This window comes from Micromys minutus (genome assembly GCF_963924665.1).
Source record: "Micromys minutus genome assembly, chromosome: 12".
NCBI lineage: Eukaryota > Metazoa > Chordata > Mammalia > Rodentia > Muridae > Micromys > Micromys minutus.
The window spans coordinates 31,073,198-31,093,411 of NC_137981.1; the positions used below are offsets into that span (position 1 = coordinate 31,073,198).

At 39.4% G+C, this 20,214-nt stretch overlaps 1 protein-coding gene across 1 annotated transcript in view; it reads right to left on the minus strand.

Annotated features, from left to right (window-relative positions):
* Positions 1-20,214, minus strand: part of ERC2 (ELKS/RAB6-interacting/CAST family member 2) — a gene marked incomplete at its 5' end in the record, with an annotated part of 796,341 nt that overhangs the window by 541,992 nt on the left and 234,135 nt on the right. Inside the window, 2 exons of the mRNA XM_080926404.1 lie at positions 2,939-3,106; positions 16,719-16,874. Of these exons, the coding sequence (XP_080782530.1) occupies positions 2,939-3,106; positions 16,719-16,874 (324 nt within the window). The remainder of the gene's footprint in view (positions 1-2,938; positions 3,107-16,718; positions 16,875-20,214) is intronic.

A 20,214-nucleotide genomic window follows, 5' to 3' on the forward strand; every position in this document is an offset into this window, starting at 1 on the left:
CTTCCTGCCCTCTCCCGTTCTGGCAAGAGCTTTTTGGCATGAGTCAGAAATCAACTGTCTCATGTCACCACTTCTGAGAACAAACTCCATGTCCCTCAGGTATATTTTAACTCCCATCTCTCAATGAAGGACATAATGAGATGTAGCATATCTGATTCAGCAACCACCTTCCCACTAAACAAGCACATAGGAGATAGGGAGACTGTGGTTTTCCTGTTGAGGCAAAGAGGAGATATAACTTTTTCTTTCTTAGTTACCTTTCCTTTCGTTTATTAATTAATTTATTCACTCACTTTACATTCTAATCACAACCCCATTCCCTCTCCTCCCAGTCCCACCCTCACAAACCCTTTCCCTCATTACCTCCTCCCTGTCTCCCCAGGGAAAAGGAAGACCTCCCCCATGGATTCCAACCTGCCCTGGCACATTAAGTCATGGTAGGGCTAAGAGCACCCTCTCCTACTGAGGCCAGACAAGGCACCCTCAGCTACAGGAAGAGGTTCCAACGGCAGGTAACAGAGTCAGAGATAGCTTCAACTACAGTTGTTAGGGGACCCACATGAAGACCAAGACTCATCTGCGACCATTGTGTAGGTGGCCTAGGTTCAGCCCATGAATGCTCTTCAGTTGGTGGTTTGGTCTGAGAGTGCCCCCTGTGCCCAGGTCAGTTAACTCTGTAGTCCTCTTGAGATATAGTGTGATGTTGTTGACCCCTAAGGCTCCTTCAATTCCTACCCCTAGCCCTTTAATATATTCTACCCTGCTGCCAGAATCCTTTCCTCGGGATTCAGCAATTAAAGCTAATTTCAACTCAATTGCTTTCTTCCAGAGATGGACATCATCAGGCAACTGGAGATCTTAATAGAAGAAAAAAAGGCAAAAGAAAATTTCTTGGCTGTTTCAGCCAATGCACTTATTAAAGTCTCACCCTCAACTTCAAAGCAGAAGTGTAGAAATACCACCTCATTGTCCTCACAGGGTGACTTCATTTCTACTTCAAAATGCCATCTCTCCATTGGGCCATTTAATCACTGAACATGGGACAGAAGCTGTCCAATTAACATCACCTCTGTCTTCCTTATGAGATACGTATGGGTCTGACTTAAACTGTGCTAATTTGAGAGAAGTGAAACAGGACGGGCAGGCAGACGACTGCAGGCACCGGTGTAAGCCAGCGACAGCAGAGGCCTCCTGAGCTGGATCTCTTAACCCTTCCTTCTGGAGAAGAGCTGTCAGGGAACCAGGGGGCCTGTTTGGGCAAGCAGAGTGCATAGTTCATCATATTGCCTCTCAGCCAACTCACAGTAACACAATTACAGTAACTTTAAGATGGAAATGCAGGTATAAAAAGGAGCCTTGTAAAGTAAGCACGCTTTTGGATAGGACTCAGCAAACTACCTGGCCTGTGCCTGATTAGGAATCAAGGAGTCCTTGATGGACATTCCAAGGCCTGCTCATCACACTGAGAGTGCCAGCAATTTCCTTTTTATGAAAGACGGGACAGTAAATACCTTCAGCACCGTAGCACACACCAGCTCTGTAACAATTGCTCAGCTCTGCTGTTACAACAAGAAAGCATGTAGATGAATGAATGTGGTGGCTTCTAATAACAGTTCATAAAATCAGCCAAAGGGCCAGAGTTGATCCCAAGTAAATCCCTGTTCTAGAAAACTGTTAGCAGGCATTACCAGAGTGACACTACTAAATGTGTAGAACATAGCTAAAGTGACTAAAGCACTATATTTAAAATGTTTTCTAAATTAAGTAAAGTCCAATAGCCTTGTGAGGCTAATAGCTCACTACTGAGCAGGAGAGTACTGGACACTCTGTGTTGCTGCCCCTTCAAATGAGATGGAAGTCAACTTTCAACTTATGCCATAAGTCTGTGTTAAAAAAGAAAATGCTCACATAATATTCACTGAGGGCATAGATCTGCTCAGCAAACCATCTCGCTCCCAAGTCGAATGTGTATGTCCTTATACATCTTCAATACATACCAATTATGTTGCCTTCTCCCAAAGTAACACACAAGGTGCAACACACAAATCAGCCTGGCTCACCACCTTCTTTGCTGTATTGACCATTGCTTTTATTACCTGTTCTATTTACACAACAACTAGGGTGTGTTTTGTATTTCTTATAAGACAGAATCCAAGGTGTGATCCACCCAGAAGAAGCAAGAAAAGAGAATGATAACATGTGTGGAGTTTGAGGTGGTTTTTATTTTCCTCTAAATATGAATCAGAATTAACAAAGCAGCATTTCCTTTAAGAAACACACAATACTAAGTTTCTTCATTGGGAAAATTAATAAGAATTCACCTATATAATGGTTGTCAAGTAAGTATGAGCTAGTCTAATCATATTATGATTTTGATCAAATAATTCCAGATTCAATTCCTTATGATTCTCAAATCAAAGAACAACAAAAACACTATATAGCCAGGCATGGTGGCCCTAACCAGCACTGTGGAAGCAAATGCAGATCTATGTGAATCAGAGGCCATCCTGGTCTACAAAGTGAGTTCCAAGACATACAGGGCTGTTGTATAGAGAAACCCTGTCTTGAAAAAATAAAATGAAATGCTCTAAATAATGAAAAAATGTAATAAAAAAAATCTAAATGTGAAACAAACTCCTTGGGTGTACAACATGACACGAGTCCAGTCTTCATCTTTGTCTATCCCACTTCAGTGTGAAACTGTCTTCCCTGAAGAGAGTCTCATGTCTTAGGTATTGCTGAAACCTCAGTAGGAGAGTCCAAAAAACCTGTGATATACACAACAGGTTTCACTTCAAAACCAAAAAAAGTCTGTGAATCCCCAAACACATCTGGTCCCAACAGTTCTGGGAGTGGGCTCTTTATAGGATGCCTCTCAAGAAGAACATTGCATATGGCTAAGTGTCCCTGCTCTCCAGAGCCAGAGCCAATGCCTTACCTCAGTCTGAAGGATGGCAGCCCTCTGTTCTTTGGCAGTAAGTGACTCTTTAAGCACTTCAATATGTTGCTTGCAATCTGAATTTTGATTGCTAAGGGTTTCAAGCTTTGTTTGTAAGGCAAGAAGTTCCGACTCCTTCTTGGAAAGTTCCTGTTTCAGCTGATCAATCTGTAAAACAAGAAGACAATCACAAAATCTGAGAAGATTCTGTTCAAACACGTTATACTTGACAGCTAGTCCTTTGTCTGTTTTTAATGATTGGAGATTATAAAACCAGCAGAAAATGCTATGGATCTGCTGAAAGAGATGGCCCTGGTCTGGAAGAGGCTCTACAGAGACAAGCAAGTAGGCAAATGCCTTCCACCTCACTGAGACCCTAGGTCTGCAATACCATAAACACTTCCTGCCCAAATGTACTTGTCTCTGATACCCCAAAGTCTACTGTCAACAGGAAGACCATTGAAGAATGAGGTAATAGTTAATTAATAAAAGAAACAAGTTCACAGTATGAGCAATGACTCAAGAGTCAATCTTCAAAAGAAAAATATTTAAGCATAAGTAAGACAAAAGAATATGAAATATAGATGAGGTATAAGAAAAAGTGAAATGCACATCATTCAAGTCACCAAGACTAAAAATAATAATTAGAATCAATCTCGCCCCATCTCCCATCCATCTCACTCTAGCCTTCTGGGAAATGTCACTGAATTTTAAGATTGTTTCTTAGTTCTATCATTAACTTCTATACTCATACAAAATACATTATTAGTTAATTCATATTTTAAAATTTTGTGTTGCATATGCCTTAAGTGTTCATGTCTTAGAGATTAAAGCATGCCCTTATAAACCCATGTACAAAGAACTTAATTCTTTCTTACTGAAGAAGAGTATTCCACTGCAAGTGTTCACTTAATTTATTCATCAACTCTATGATTGGCCTTGTGATTTTTCTAGGTTTTTAATCTTTACAACAGTGCTACTCTGAAAATATATAAAACTTGATCATAAAACCATCTCATGTTTCCATCCAGGTGGAGAGTTGCTCAACCACGTAGCATGTGCATGAATCATTGTCACTGCTCTGCTACTGTGAAGAGCCATCATGGCCACAGAAACTCTTATAATAGAAAGTATTCTGTAACCAAGCACTTACGGTTTCACGGGCCCATTATTGTCCATTATCCTTCACTTTAAAGACAGAACATGTGGCTAAAGCTGCCAAGTTTGGCTGCTTGCTGGGGCTGTACAGTGACCCCTTGTTTGAGTACATCTGCACCTACTTTCTGTTGTTGATGGTTTCCTTCACTACTTAATCTTTTCTTTAAATCCTTTTCACAAGTTGGAAGCTTAGCTAGGTGTGACATCATCACTCCCTTTATTCAACTGAGCATCAGGTCCTTCTTTAAACTGTATCTTATTGAGTACTGGACTTAGCTCCATTCCATCATTCTGATGCTCCTCTTCTCCTCAAACTGTACATTTTGCATTTTTCCATGCTCAGCTTTCATATTTTCATTACAGATCTACAAAAGAGTGACCACTGATAACCATGCGACAGAGTTAATACCAGGCTGTCTTGAAATTTCTTCTGCCAACACAATTTACTCTCAGGCAGACATTTTTGGACAGAGGCAGAAAGCAGGCCTATTCTTCTCCTAAAATATCACAAGAACAGTCCCTTAGTCACTTGTTAATATTCTTTCCCTCTGAAACTTCTTGAGTTGGGTTCCCACAGTTCAAATTGCCCTCAGAACTGTCTTCCATGCTCCTGTGCCTATTATCTCCTACTTAAAGGCTCCAACCACTTTTTTAGTGAAAAGCCCCAAAGTCTTCCCTATTCCTCCAACAAACATCATGGTCTGGCCTGTCACAATACTCCACTCCTGATACCAGCTTCTGTCTTAGGCACTGTTCTACTTCTGTGAAAAGATACCATGACCAAGGCAACTCTTATAAAATAATGAGTTGGGAATTTCTTACATTTTCAGAGGTTTAGTTTATTGTCTTCATTACAGGGAGCATATCAGCACATAGGCAAACATGGTGCTAGATAAGGAGCTAAGAGTTCCACATCCGGATATTTAGGCAGCTGGAAGACAGTGACACTGGGCTTGGCTTGGGCTTTTGAAACTTCAAGGCCACACCTAATCCTTCTCAAGTCATGCCACTTGTATTCAAATGTATTGGCCTATGGGGTCATTCTTATTCAAACTACCCCTACATCTTAATACACATAAGACCAAAATATTTTACAAAGCAGTTATATTGATTTGCATGGCTACAAGCAGCTTGCTAATGTGTCATCACCCCACATTGTTTTCCCAGTTACCAGCTCACTACATTTTTGTCCAGTGATCACAGTTATGGGAGATGACCTTCAGAGATAACTTGCACCAGTACCTTCACCTAGATCCATCACAAATGTCACTTTCCCAAACCAGAGTTGGGTCTGTTTTTCTATTCCTGAAATGGCACTGAGCAATGATTCTGATTCTGAATGGAACAAAGTATCAGAACCTCTGTTCCTGCCCTAACCTAGATGATATTTGGTAGATTCTGTCCCCATGCTCAAAGCCAACCAGCATGGTAAGAGTCCAGTCACCTTATGCTAATCCCAACTGTGAGCTTCTGTCCCATACTGGAGACCAGCTAACATGGTACAACTAACATCCCTGTGACAATTCCACTAGGTATAAGTGCACACCACCCACATGAAAATACCACTCAGGAAAAGGGGTCTAAGAGGGAAATTTTTCAACATGTCACCATTTAGTTTTGACATCTGTTTTTTACATGTAGAAAAGTAATGTTATTCACTAACAAATATAGTAATTAGATCTTTGAAGATGTACTCTTAGGTTTGAGAAAGTTCTCTCTTATTACAGCCAATTCAAGGGTTTCTTTAAATCATTAAAGATGCTTAATATTATCCAACATCCTGCCTCTACTCCATGTTTCTCTCTTTACTATGTTATTGTAATGAGTAACATCAATGGAATATATGTGGTATATGATGTTTTTCAATGTCAATGGGTTCAGCTTGTGGATATTCTTTCAGGATTTTTCATCTATGCATTTGGGTAGATTTCTCTGTTCTGTTCCCATCTATTCTGTTGTTCTTGGGTTTTGGTGTACGCTTATCTATGGGAGCTTCCTTTAATGTACACTGAGAACTTTTCTGGAAAAAATTAATTACTTTTTACTTGGACATTCATTAGGAAACATGAACAAAACCATATAAAGCCAGAATTTTTTCCTACTAAGAACTCCACATTGCAACTAAATTTTCATATTGATTTGCAGGAAAATTTAATAAAGCCTAATTATATCTTCTACTAATGGTGTCTATAGCTTTGTTTTCTTTCTCATATATTTATCTTTAGTGTTTACTTGCTTGACTTCATCAGAAGAATGCCAAGCTAAACCAACAAATCAGAGATCCAATTGTGGAAGTGCTGACCAGACAAGTTTGTTTGTTTGTTTGTTTGGAGGTATTTTTGCTTTATTAATTTTGCTCTTATTTTTACAGTACTTTATTCCTTGTACTTTTTTGAATTATTCTACTTGCTTTTGCTAAATTTATAAATTGAGAATTTATCTCACCAATTCTCAGCACATGCATGTGGAGGATGTCACTTCCCTGTTGCTCCCCCACCCAATTCTCCTGCTATGGGGCTCTCACTAAAACTGGAGCTGATCATTTTTTGTGCGTTTTTTCCCCTCAACTCTCAGTTAGGTCAGCAAGCCAGCAAGCCCCAACAAACCTTCTATCTCTGCCAACCCTTTAGCCCTAGCACTGAGATGGCAGCTGCTCACAGCCACACCAGCTTTTGACATAAATAAGGAGGTTGCAAACTCAGGTGCTCCTGCTTGCTTAGTGAAGGTTCTTACCCAGTGAGCTGATTCCCTAGCACCCATTAGTTCTGATCTAAGACTTAAAACTACTAAATTCTTTGTTAGAACATCTTGGCTTGATGTCACTACTTCAATTTGCAGTACAGACATTAATCGGTCCTATTTTTAATCCCCATTATTTCCCTTTAATTCATGAATATCTTACAAGTCTACTTTTCAATATATTTTCAGATGTATAGAGGGGCATATGAGTGTGTGTGAATGTGTGTGTGTGTGTGTGTGTGTGTGTGTGTGTGTGTGTGTGTGTGTGTGTTTAACCCACATGGGATGGAAGGAAATAATGATGTCCACCAAAGCTATATGTTACCAGTGGAAAGTCCACTGGTACACTGTCAGATGTGCACTAGAAACCACCAAAATGATACAAACCACTACATTTGCTCTTTGGCACTCATCATAGTGCTGAAGATACCATACTCTGGACACAGGACATAAGAAATAAAGTTGGTATTAAACATAAATCTTCCTTTCTACTGGCTAGCTTTCATAGTACTAGAAGGGTCTATGTAAGCTGCTTAGGGAGAAAAAGCACCAGCAATACTACCTAGCTGTGAATCCCCTAAGCTCTAATAATAACCAGTATGTCAAGATATGCCCATGGGTCCATGAATGCTATGGAGTCATTAACTGCTTTTCTGGTTGGATTTGAGACCCATTCCACACTAGAAAATACATATCTGCTATTAGAATTATTGCTAAGAATCCACGGTTGAGAAGCTCAAAGACTTCAGGGGTAAAATCAGGACTCATATTTTGCCAATAGTATTAAAATGTCCTCTATCCTCATCTCTATAAGCACAGACTAGTTCTCGGACCCTAACAGAAATTCCCTTTATACAGTGGATAAAGTTTAACACTGGTGCTCACAGCTTGTCAAAGTACAAAGAAAACGTAACTACAGAGTGCTCAGACACAAACAAGAAAAATGATATCACACTCCCTTCCCACAAGCCTCGGGTACTGTCTGAGTTAAGGTTTCATTGCTGTGAAGAGATTCCATGACCATGGCAACTCTTAGAAAGTCATTTGATTGGGCCTGCTAAAACTGTTGTTTTAGAGGTGGAGTTCATACCAGAAAGCATGACAGCATGAAGGCAGACATACATGGTGTTAGAGAAGGAGCTAAGAGTTCTCCATCATGATCTGCATACAGAAGAGGGCTGCCTGTCTCACTGAGTATAACGCAAGCACATATAGCCTCAAAACCCGCCTCCACAGTAACATAATTCCTCAAACAAAACTAAACCTATTCCAACAAGGCAACAGCTCCTAATGGTGACACTTCCTATGGGCCAAGATTTCAAATGCATGAGTCTATGGGGCCATTCCTATCCAACCCACCACAGGGACCATCTGAGGAAGGTATGTGAGAAAACTACAAAAGTCAGAGGTCAGAGAAACACTAAGTAAAACTGTATTCTGCACACAGCAAGATCACTGCACCCACAAACTCAAAGCAGCTGTGGTTATCTACCAAGATCTGTGCAAGATCATGACAGTGACTATTTCAGCATGACACAGAGAGGAGGACAATGATCCCCTATCTATCTGAGGAGCTATTGACAGTTGATGGGTTTTAGGAGAGGACGAGTCAATTTGTTTAAAGCAAACAAATGAAACCAATGCAAGGTTGTGAGGATGGTGGATCTGGATCTTGGCAGAATTGGGGAGAATAAATATGATAAAAAAAACTGTCAAAATTCCAAAACAGTCAACCAAAATATTACACTAAAAAGAGAATTATAAAATATTTAGCAACTGCTATGTGCATCATCCAATAGTGTGCCTGGTATTAAATCACTCATAAAGAAAAAATGTACACTTCTAATATGTTTCACTTTTAAAAGTCTACTTCATCTGTTTATCGATTAAAGGATGTGTTAAAACCACTGTATGATAAAATAATCAACTGCTTACACTTTTCTCCATTATTCTCACTTCACTGTAGAAAGTATTTCCTTGCCTTAAAGTCTAGAGCAACTTTTTATGGCTAGGATTTGGCTGGCTTTTCCTGTTTCATTTTCAATGTATCTTTATGTAGTAGTATGGCATGGTGTGGGGTGGTTTGGTGTGTGTGTGTGTGTGTGTGTGTGTGTGTGTGTGTGTGTGTGTGTGTGTGTGTGCTAGATGTTGGATGTTTTGCTCTAACACTCCACCTTCCTCTCTCACAGGGTCTCTCACTGAACCTAGCGATAAGCTGACAGCCAACAAGTCCCAGTGATCCTCATGTCTCCACTCCACAGTACTGGGGTACATGTCTCCAATCCGCAGTACTGGGGTACATGTCTCCACTCCACAGTACTGGGGTACATGTCTCCACTCCGCAGTAATGGGGTACATGTCTCCACTCCACAGTACTGGGGTACACGCACGAACATATGCCTTTTACATATTGTGGGAATCCTAATTCAGGTAAGTGTGCTCACACAGCAAACACTCTTGTCCACAGAGACGTCTCTCCAACCCTTCCATGTCTCTTCAGCCCTGTGTGGTTTGTTCATGCCCCTTGTAAAACAACAAAAACAAAACTAAAAACCTGGAAATCTTCACATTCCTTTATCCTGTCTAGGAAGATTAAGCAGGATATTTATTATAGAGTGCCACCTGGGATTTCTCTCCTCACTACACTTTCTTTTTTGGCTATTTTTTTTTTTCTGCCTCATTTGGAATGACTTTTTTCCCCTCATTATTATTTTTGCCGATAATTTGAAAGTTATACATAAATTTAAATTTGGTTTACATTATTTATTTTCAGCTTTAGGCTGCTGCTCCAGAAATTATAAAATTTATCTTTTTAACATATCATCTTCAATACTACATTTATCTTCTTCCTGAATAACACAGGTTTTTGAGCCCAGATTCAATTACCAGCCTCTTAGACAGGTAGTGGTGGCTCAAGCCTTTAAACCCAGCACTAGAAAGCCAAAAAAGAAAGTGTAGTGAGGAGAGAAAAACCAGGTGGCACTCTATAATAACTGAACAAATTTATTTTAAAAAACAGAGATAAATGTACAGATTTTAAAAGCACTTTTGAATAAAAGTATATAAATACATTTTTCTAAGTACTTGATTTTTTAAAGATTTAATAGTATGTATTAAAATCTTATTAGTTATAATGAGCATAAAGTACATGTAAAACAAGATGTAACCTGTAAATAGTCAAAGTTTTCTTGGTGTGTAAAGATTAAGCATAACGATTTTTCTCGTTCTTTCTTTTTTGTTTTGGCCTTTGTTTTTCTTGAACTTCATATAGTCTGTGAGTCATTTCTGGGGTGTTCAGAGCTTTCTGGGGTCAGTATCCAATTATCAGTGACTGCATATTATGTCTGTTCTTTGTGACTGGGTTACCTTACTCAGTATGATATTCTCTAGATGCATCCATTTTCTTAAGAATTTCATTAAGTCATTGTTTCTGATAGCTGAGTAGTACTCCATTGTGTAAATATAACACAATTTTGGTATCCATTCATCTACTGAAGGACATCTGGGTTCTTTCCAGCTTCTGGCTATTATAAATAGTTGCTATGAACATAGTGGTGCATGTGTCTTTGTTGTATGTTAGAGCATCTCTGGGGTATATGCACAGAGGTGGAATAACTGGGTCTGCAGGTAGTACTATGTCCAATTTTTTGAGGAACCGCCAGACTGATTTCGAGAGTGGTTGTACCAGCTTACAACCCCACCAAGAGTGGAGAAGTGTTCCTCTTTCTCTGCATCCTTGCCAGCATCTGCTGTCATCTGAATTTTTGATCTTAGCCATTCTGATTGGTGTGAGATGGAATGTCAGAGTTGTTTTGATTTGCATTTCCTTGAAGATTAAGGATGTCCAGCACTTCCTAAGATGCTTCTCAGCCATTCAATATTCCTCTATTGAGAACTTTTTGTTTAGCTCTGTACCCCATTTTTTAATAGGGTTGTTTGATTCTCTGGTGTCTAACTTGTTGAGTTCTTTGTATACCTTGGATATTAGGCCTCTATCAGATGTGGGGTTGGTAAAGATCTTATTGCAATCTGTTGGCTGTCGTTTTGTTTTCTTGACAGTGTCCTTAGCCTTACAGAAACTTTGCAGTCTCATTAAGACCCATTTGTCAATATTGGAATTAGAGCATGAGCCATTGGTATTCTGTTCAGGAAATTTTCTCCTGTGCCTATGTGTTCTAAGGTTTTCCCTACTTTCTCTTCTAATAGTTTCAGTGTACCTGGTTTAATGTGGAGATCTTTGATCCACAGGCACTTGAGCTTTGTACAAGGAGATAAGAAAGGGTCTATTTTCATTCTTCTGCATGCTGAGTGCCAGTTGGACCAACACCATTTGTTGAAGAAGCTGTCCTTTTTCCATTGAATGTTTACAGCTCCTTTGTCAAAAATCAGGTGACCATATACATGAGGGCTCCTTTCTGGATCTTCTATTCTATTCCATTGATCCACATGCCTATTTCTGTACCAGCACCATGCAGTTTTTAACACAATTGCCTTGTAATATAGCTTGAGGTCAGGGATAGTGATTCCCGCAGATGTTTTCTTGTTGTTGAGAATGGATTTGGCTCTTCTAGATCTTTTGTTATTCCAGATGAAATTGCACATTGCTTTTTCCAACTCTTTCAAGAATTAGGTTGGAATTTTGATGGGGATTGCATTGAATCTGTAGATAGATTTTGGTAAGATGGGTATTTTTACAATGTTGATGCTTCTGATCCATGAGCATGGGAGATCTTTCCAATTTCTGAGATCTTCTTTGATTTCCTTTTTTAGAGATTTGAAGTTCTTGTCATACAGGTCCTTCACTTGCTTAGTTAGAGTAACAAGAAAGTATTTCATATTGTTTGTGACTATTGTGAAGGGTATCTTTTCCCTAATTTCTTTATCTGCATATTTGTCCTTTGAGTAGAGGAAGGCTACTGATTTGTTTGAGTTAAATTTATATAAAGCCACTTTGTTGAACTTGTTTATCAGTTGTAGAAGTTCTCTGGTGGAATTTTTGGGGTCAGTTAAGTACACTATCATGTCATCTGCAAATAGTGATGTTTTTACTTCTTCCTTTCCGATTTGTATCCCTATGGTTTCCTTTTGCTGTCTAATGTCTCCGGCCAGGACTTCCAGTACTATGTTGAATAGGTAGGGGGAGAGTGGGCAGCCTTGTCTAGACCCTGATTTTAGAGGGATTACTTCAAGTTTCTCACCATTAAGTTTGATGTTGGCTATTGGTTTGCTGTATATTGCTTTTATTATGTTTAGTAATGGGCCTTGGATTCCATTTTTTTCCAAGACTTTTAACATGAAGGGGTGTTGAATTTTGTTAAATGTTTTCTCAGCATCTAGTGAGATGACCATGTGGTTTTTTTCTTTGAGTTTGTTTATATGGTGGATTACATTGATGGATTTCCATATATTAAACCATCCCTGCATTCCAGGGATGAAGCCTACTTGGTCATGTGAATAATCGTTTTGAAGTGTTCTTGGATATGGTTTGGAAGGATTTTGTTGAGTATTTTTGCATCAATGTTCATACATGAGATTGGTCTGAAGTTCTCTTTCCTTGCAGGGTCTTTGTGTGGTTTAGGAACAAGGGTTCTTGTGTCCTCGAAAAATGAGTTAGGTAGTGTTTCATCTGACTCTTTGTGGAATAGTTTGGAGAATATTGGTATTAGGTCATCAATAAATGTCTGATAGAATTCTGCACTGAACCCATCTGGACCTGGGCTTTTTTTGGTTGGGAGGCTTTTGATGACTGCTTCTATTTCTTTAGGGGTTATGGGATTATTTAGATGGTTTACCTAGTCCTGGTTTAACTTTAGTATCTGGTATCTATCTAGGAATTCATCCATTTCCTCCAGATTTTCCAGCTTTGTTGAGTATAGGCTTTTGTAGTAGGATCTGATGATTTCTTAAATTTCCTCAGTTTCAATTGTTATGTCCCCACTTTCCTTTCTGATTTTGTTAATTTAGATACTCTCTTTTTGCCCTCTAGGTAATCTTGCTAAGGGTTTATCAATTTTGTTAATTTTATCAAAGAACCAGCTGTTGGGTTTGTTGATTCTTTGAGTGGTTCTTTATGTTTCTACTTGGTCAATTTCTGCTCTGAGTTTGATTATTTCTTGCCATCCACTGCTCTTGGGTGTATCTCATTCCTTTTGTTCTAGGCCTTTCAACTGTGTGGTCAAGTTTCTAGTGTATGCTCTCTCCAGTTTCTTTTTGGAAGCACTCATAGCTATGAATTTTCCTCTCAGTGCTGTTTTCATTGCAACCCATAGGTTTGGGTATGTTGTGTTTTCATTGGCAGCTTGACACATCATAGAATCACCTAAGATTAGACTCCCAGTGAGGAACTGTCTAGCCCAGGTTGGCCTGCTGACACGACTGTAAAGGATTTTCTTAATTGGGCTTACTGAAATAGGAAGACTAACCCACAGTGGGTAGCACCATTCCCTATGAAGGTAGTTCTGAGCAGTAGGAGACTAGGACCCAAGCACCTATGCATCTTTCTTTCTGTTCTTCACTGAGGATGATTTGACCTCCTTGTAATGATAGTGAAATCAAGAGCCAAATATGCCTTTCTCTACTTAGCTGATTTTGTTACAGTACATTTATCACAACAACCAGAAAAAAAAAAAAAACTAGAGCAGAATGTATGGATGGAAAAACTAAGAACTGAAGGAAAGCCACTAGGAAGAAGTCTCATGACATCAGCAAACAAACACACTTCACTGAGCTTACCAAACCATAAGAACTGGTAGAGCACTGAAGAGACAATGGGTTTGAGGGAGATTCTGAAAGGCTCTGGGACCAGGGGAACAGGGGGAGCATCCCAGTTAGGGACTGATGGAAACGTGAGTAAAGCAATCACTGCTCAGGTGAGCTCTTGCACCAACAACACAGCACCTAAGTTTAGTAGTCCTGAGTCCATGCCCACTTCCTTATAGAAAAGAGCTAAGAGTTCCCTCTCCCGACAGGAACAGAACCTAGAGAGAGCTGGTCAGAATTATGATTCCCTTAAAGGGTAATTAAAACAAAATATGCTCCCTTTTGACCCACAGGACTGGACCTGTGGACCCCAAATCACAGACTGCTCAGCTGAAGTCTAGCATACAGCTGGTGCCCATAGAAAACCCGTACCACTGAATGCGGCTCTAGGCCAGCTCAGTGTGCTTCAAACAAATAAATGCAATGCTGTAGCACAAATCCTCACAAATACCCAAGGAGAAAGTTGCCATGGGACTGTGGTATGGAGAAAGGAATGTAAAGGAAAGCGCCTAATCCACAGAAGAGGACGAATGGGAAGGAAAAATGTGGCAGGTCTACATACACCTACTTCCTTCCACAGAAATGGGCTGATGGTGATAAAACTGCCTCAGTCTATAAATATTAAACAGGCAGTCTCTTCAGAATAGCTTTCAGACTATTATTGCCATGAGCTAAATTTCAAATAAATATTTATGCAGACAATAACTAAAAAAAAAAAAAAAAGGCTTTTCTGAAGGGAAAACATTTTATGGGGGGGGGGTGAGAATCACATATTTCCAAAAATATGCCTTTTGGTTCTTTTACAGCCATAAACTTAATAAAAATGGAAAGTGATGCAATTGAACATCCATGAGGACCGAAGCCAGGGCAGGCTTCTCTGCGATGGGAGGAGGACGCCGACTGGAATTACATCACCTGCTCCATATGAAGTCCACGTGGATATCAGCCACACCTCATTCTGTCTGAGAATTATTCCCCCACTTATAACTGTGACACAACCAACTTCCCAAAACCCCCACTCAGCCAAAGAAAACAGCCTTTTCCTCTCCCTGCAGATACTTCCCTCGGCGTCGAGAAAGTGATATGCTTATTGTCATGTGGCAGGTTGTGAGGTTTGTCATCTGTCAGGGGCTTGTAAGGACCGTGTGAAGTGGGGTCCATAGTAGCACTTTAGACAAACGGTGAAGACAGAGGGAACAGCCAGCGGAAACACTGTGGTGGGTAAACAAACTGCATTAGGATAGGAACGTGGAGAAAGGGGATGCTGTCGACTTTTACATCCTCAGAGGTTTAATGATGAACCTGACAGTAAATGGTGCCTGCCACAGCCTCTTAGACTTGGGTTCCGCAGTCCAAACGCTCTACCTTTTGTAGGAAGAGTAGAAACTTGTGTCTCCATCTAGGAAGCACTGCACAGGACAGGAAGTCTTTCAGGGAGCTTTAGCACTTGCAGTCAGTGGTTATTGGTCAAAGGACTTGCTAGGTGCAAGGATTTCCACCATCTCAGCATACCCGATACATATACCTCTGTACCAGTTCCAACTCTAAGACTCTGCTATTGTGTGTTTACAGCAGATCTTCCAAAATATGATGTCCTGGTTTGGCTATGAAGCCATGTTTATAAAAACAATTTAATAAAAAACAAACAAACAAACAAACAAACAAAAACCGCAGGTCTTCAGTGCTACTTATTTTAAATCACAGATATCTTCAGAATCTCACCCATCCATCTACCCACTCCAGTGCTAGTCCCCAGGTCAACATCAAATTGAGGGTGCATGGTCTCCTCCACAGCTAGTTCAAATATTTCCCTGCCAACCGACTACAGCCAGCATCCCCAGACTTAAATAAGCCATTGGTATTTGCATCCCAAAAGGAAAGTCCATTCAAATCCACCAGACATTCTCCTTCCGACATCTCCAATCTTCTAACAACATTTCTGTCATATTGCAATGCCTATTTCAGAATAAGGCATTGTGTCTGATTTAACTCCTTAAAGAAGCATCCATGTATATACACATATACACATGCAAATAAAGGTTTGGTATATTATTTCTTCATATAAATTGTAAGTACATATAGAATATAAATGTGTTTCAGATGTGAGAAAATTGCTTTATTTTTCTTCCTTCTCCACCACTGCTTTCTCTAATTCTGCTGAATGTTATAACTGAAGAGCAAAGACTATTAAAATACAAGACTTAAAATATTTAAAAATTTAAAAAGAGGACACAAAAGTAGAAAAATGCAAGAAATTTAAGTTAGTGGGGATTACTTTCAGGAACAAAATAGCTTAATAGGAGAATAGGAAAAGCATCCCAAAGACTCAAAAGGCCTATTTGTGGCTTTCAATTGATCAGCATAATGGTTGTGTAGAAGTAAAACTGATTATTTCAGATCCTCCATCTACATATAGCCCAAAGTTAAATTTTAACAGATAGAATCGAGCTCTTTGAACTGGCAGTAGTAATGTAAACTAATGCAGCAGGTTATTCTAATAAAACTTACTAAATATTGAGGAGTAACCAAGAGAGAAACAAGAACACATCAGTACTGGGAGCTTTCTGGAGACCAGACAAAGCTGACTGGCTGCTTTAATGAACTTATCTCTGGGAATTCCCAAAGCAGCTCAAAGATGGATCTACTTTTGTGATCTCTATTTCACAAATAAAGAAACAGCAGACTAGCAAAACTAAACAATTCAACTCAATGGAAGCACTGAAGCTCAAAATTATGTCTTATGCTAAAGCCAGAATATCTTAATAGCATTGAGATGTGCTGGAAGGCTTATGAGAGCAAGGCCTTCTGACCCAGCACTGTCTAGGGATAGACAAGAAGCCAGGTAGGACCTCAATTCAAAAAGAAAGAGTAAAGGTAGCTGGAAATGTGGGAGGGAAAAGACTAAAACTCTGCTAACTCTAGAGAGAGAAACACAAAGGAGCTCACCCCTGAACCTCAGAGAGTAAAACCCCACTGAAGATTCCCTAGGACTCTCTTCTGGATTAAATTTTCTTGTGTTCTTTATTATGTGTGTATTTCATTTCGCATTGGGCAGAAGCAAGCAGGTAAACCATAACTTTCTTCTTGCAATGAGAACATGAAAGATTGAGCCTCTGGGACCTACCTTGGTCTTCATAAACTTGGAGTGGCTTTTGTACACCTCAATTTGTTTGATCTCCTCCTCACGGTCCTCTGTATTGAGCACACCATTGGCTTTTAGCATCTGGATTTCATCCTCCAGGTCCCGGATGTTCCGCTCCAATGAAGCAATTTTTGTGTCCTGTGGATAAAAGGCAAAGACAGTTGGAGGGATTTTGTTTTGATTTTATTTAAAATTTCATCAGTCCCCAAATAGAATTTGAGAAAGCAACTTTGGTAGTGCAAGATTAACCATGCTTTGGAGCTAGCCTGGGGTTCAGAAGGGGATTATGATTTCAGGTTTGCAGGATTACTTGTCAGGTAACTTTTGAATGTTCAGTGAACATTGTGTGTCCATAGTACAGGATACAGTGGGGAACCTAGGTGTGTTTCACTAATGTCCAGGAACAAAATTTCTTAGCAACAGTGGCAAAAATAATCATGTGTGTGTGTGTGTGTGTGTGTGTGTGTGTGTGTGTGTGTGAGTGTGTATGCATACATATATATGAGATGTAGTCTCACATTTGTGTGTATGTGTGTATAATATAAATCATATATGTATACACACACACACACACACACACACGAACAAAAAACATTTTGGTGAAAAATGTAATTTTGGATACAGTTAACCGTGGTACAGGTTTTAGTTCACTTGTATACGCAAAAGCAGTTTGTTCCTGTTTATTTCTTGGTATGTTCTGTGGCTGCCTTAGTAGGCATGCTTGGAAATAGACTCTACAAGAGAAGGAAATTCCAACTTACTAATGGATAGAAGAATTCACATTTCAAATACAGATAGAAGAGGAATTAAACAACTAAATCCTGACTTTGTATAAATGCCTCAATAAATATTGAAAATTTACAACAACTGGAAATAATATATCACAACATCATGATTTATTTGGCAAGCAGTCAGGTCCCTGCGTGACCAAAAAACCTGACTACCTTGCAAGCCACTTCTAACCTACTGATTTACAGACTAGAGAAACTAGAAATATTACATTCAGATGTGGGATTAATTGAGAAAAAACACCCAGTGACAAACTCTATACACAAGAGAATGCATAATAAGAAATGATGCTTGGGGAAGTACTGAAGAGAGGGTACCTACAGGGAAAGCCAGCAAGCACAAGAGAGCACAGCACTAACTTCCAGAAGGAGAGGTGTCTGAAGACGCCGCTGGCATTTCCACTGTCTCCATTTGCCTGCATTACACTACAAAGATGCGATGAGTCTGCACCGATTTTGTCATTAAATATTAACGAAAATGAGGCAATTCTCTAATTAACTTCTTTAGAACTTGAAAGATTAATTTCATAGTAAGTACATGTGTTTATTAACTCAGTTTTAAAATGCTACAACAAATGTGCCTGTCTTTCCTGTGGCTACTGCCGACTTTCTTTGTCTGTGCTACATGCCCACTGTAACTCACATGTCAGTGTAGCAGAAATTTATATGCTAGGTACAATGTAACTGTACTGAAAGAGGAAGAAATAGAGGAAGGGTGATAACTATTTATTGGGTTTATTGTAGTTCGGAAGCCAATGCTTACTGCGGTAGCTACTTTCATTCATTCTCAGGAAAAAGTCCTACGAAAACAAAATTTAAATCTGAAGATTTCAAGACTATTGCAAAACCCTACAGTCTGTAGTTTTATTTTCCTTTAAATATAATAAGGTTGTGCTTTTCCAACTATAAGAACAACATTCTTTCAGTTAATTAAGAATCAAGAAAAAATCTCCTTTAATCCTATTATCCAAAGATAACCACATTTGTGTTCTATACCTAGTCTAACTGTATTTCTCAAGTTTTGATGCAATTTCAAGTGTCAGTGAGGGACGTGTTATTTATTAAATTTATATGATGCTCTACCCTCTAATGTGACAGTATCTGAACATGGGATCTGAGGACAGGATTGGACACAGGCACGAGGATAGGGCCCTTGGGCTGATAGTCTTTGTCTCATCAGGAAAGACACTAGAATGTTCTGTTTCTCCCTCCCTCTCTCTCCTATATATGAGCACAGAAAGAAGGTAGCCATCTGTGGCTCTTGAAAAAACTCATCACCAGAGCCCACAGACCAGTGTCCTGATCTCACACTGTCAGCCCCCAAAGTCCTAAGGTGACATCTCCCATGGGGCTTGTGCAATCGGTATGCTCTAGGAGGCAGACACGGGCACCCCATGTAGAGACGTGTTTCAGTTTTGAACTAAAGGAAAAAAAGAAAAAGAGAGGAGAAAAAGCAGCAGCAACAATAATTAAAAGGCTATAAAAATTCTAAAATTCATAATGCTCTTCAAAGTAAGCCATTTTACATTAACAAATTGTCCTAACTATAAAAGTGGCAAATGCTCGAGGTTACTAAAAGCTTGAAAAGTTGCAGGACAAGTATGATCAGCATATTAATGGATCATCGCCATGACAGCCTTAAGACTGTATTTATACCAGAAAACTTGTGAAAAGAGTTCAGTTAAGGCAGTAATCAACACAGGCTGGGGAGATGGCTCACTGGAAACTGATAGTCTTGCAAGCAAAAGGAGCTAAGTATGACCCTCAGAGTCTACATTTTAAAAAAAAAAGAGAGAGAAAAGTTGGGCGTGTTGGTGGGGCCACAATGGGCTCCTGTGGCTTACTGGCTGGTCAGCCTAATCTGTGTGGTTAGCTCAGGCCATTGAGAGATCTGTCTCAAAAATCAAAGCAGAGTAGCATCCAAAGAATTCCTGAGTATGTCCTCAGGCCTTCATATGTAAGCACACACAGGTGTTTGCCCATTGTACACATGCATAGACACACACACACACAACCATGCTCTCTTTCCCTCTGTTGAAATACAAATTGGCACTGCTGAGATTTACACGCATATAACTAGAACTAATAAAAGCTTACACGGGCTAAATGAAATCATTGTAAGAGCTTTGCTATGTTAAATGTGAAGAGAAGATTCATCTTCCTTGCTTTTTCTCATGTTGAAAAAAATCTCCTGAGTTTTTTCAAGGTCCCTGCTGAAGTGATCGTAATTGTGTGTGTGTGTGTGTATGTGTGTGTGCTATAATAATAAAACCCGCAGTTCTCATATATTTGACACAATTTTTCTGATATGCACTGGAAAGACTTCAGGTCTCCAGCATATGGCAAAAAGAAAAGAACCTGCCTTCAGTTTTGTTCTTAGTCTATCCCTGAGGCACTAGTTGTCAATAACCACAACTAGCAGATAAGAAGACACCTCTCCCCAGATGTTAAACAATTGCATCCTGCTGAGAAAAATCAGAATGGATCAAGGAAGTTTATTCCTAGAACCAAGCTTCTAAATCTACATACATATGAGTTAAAAGTTCAGTAAGCTATATAACAGAACAAATTTCTCACTTCAATAACTTCCTCAAGCTAACAATATTTTTTCCTCCTTTCTTCATAAACTTGTCTTTCTTTATCCACAGGAATCACAAAAATGCAAAGGGAAAAGGTAGGATGAGAAAGAG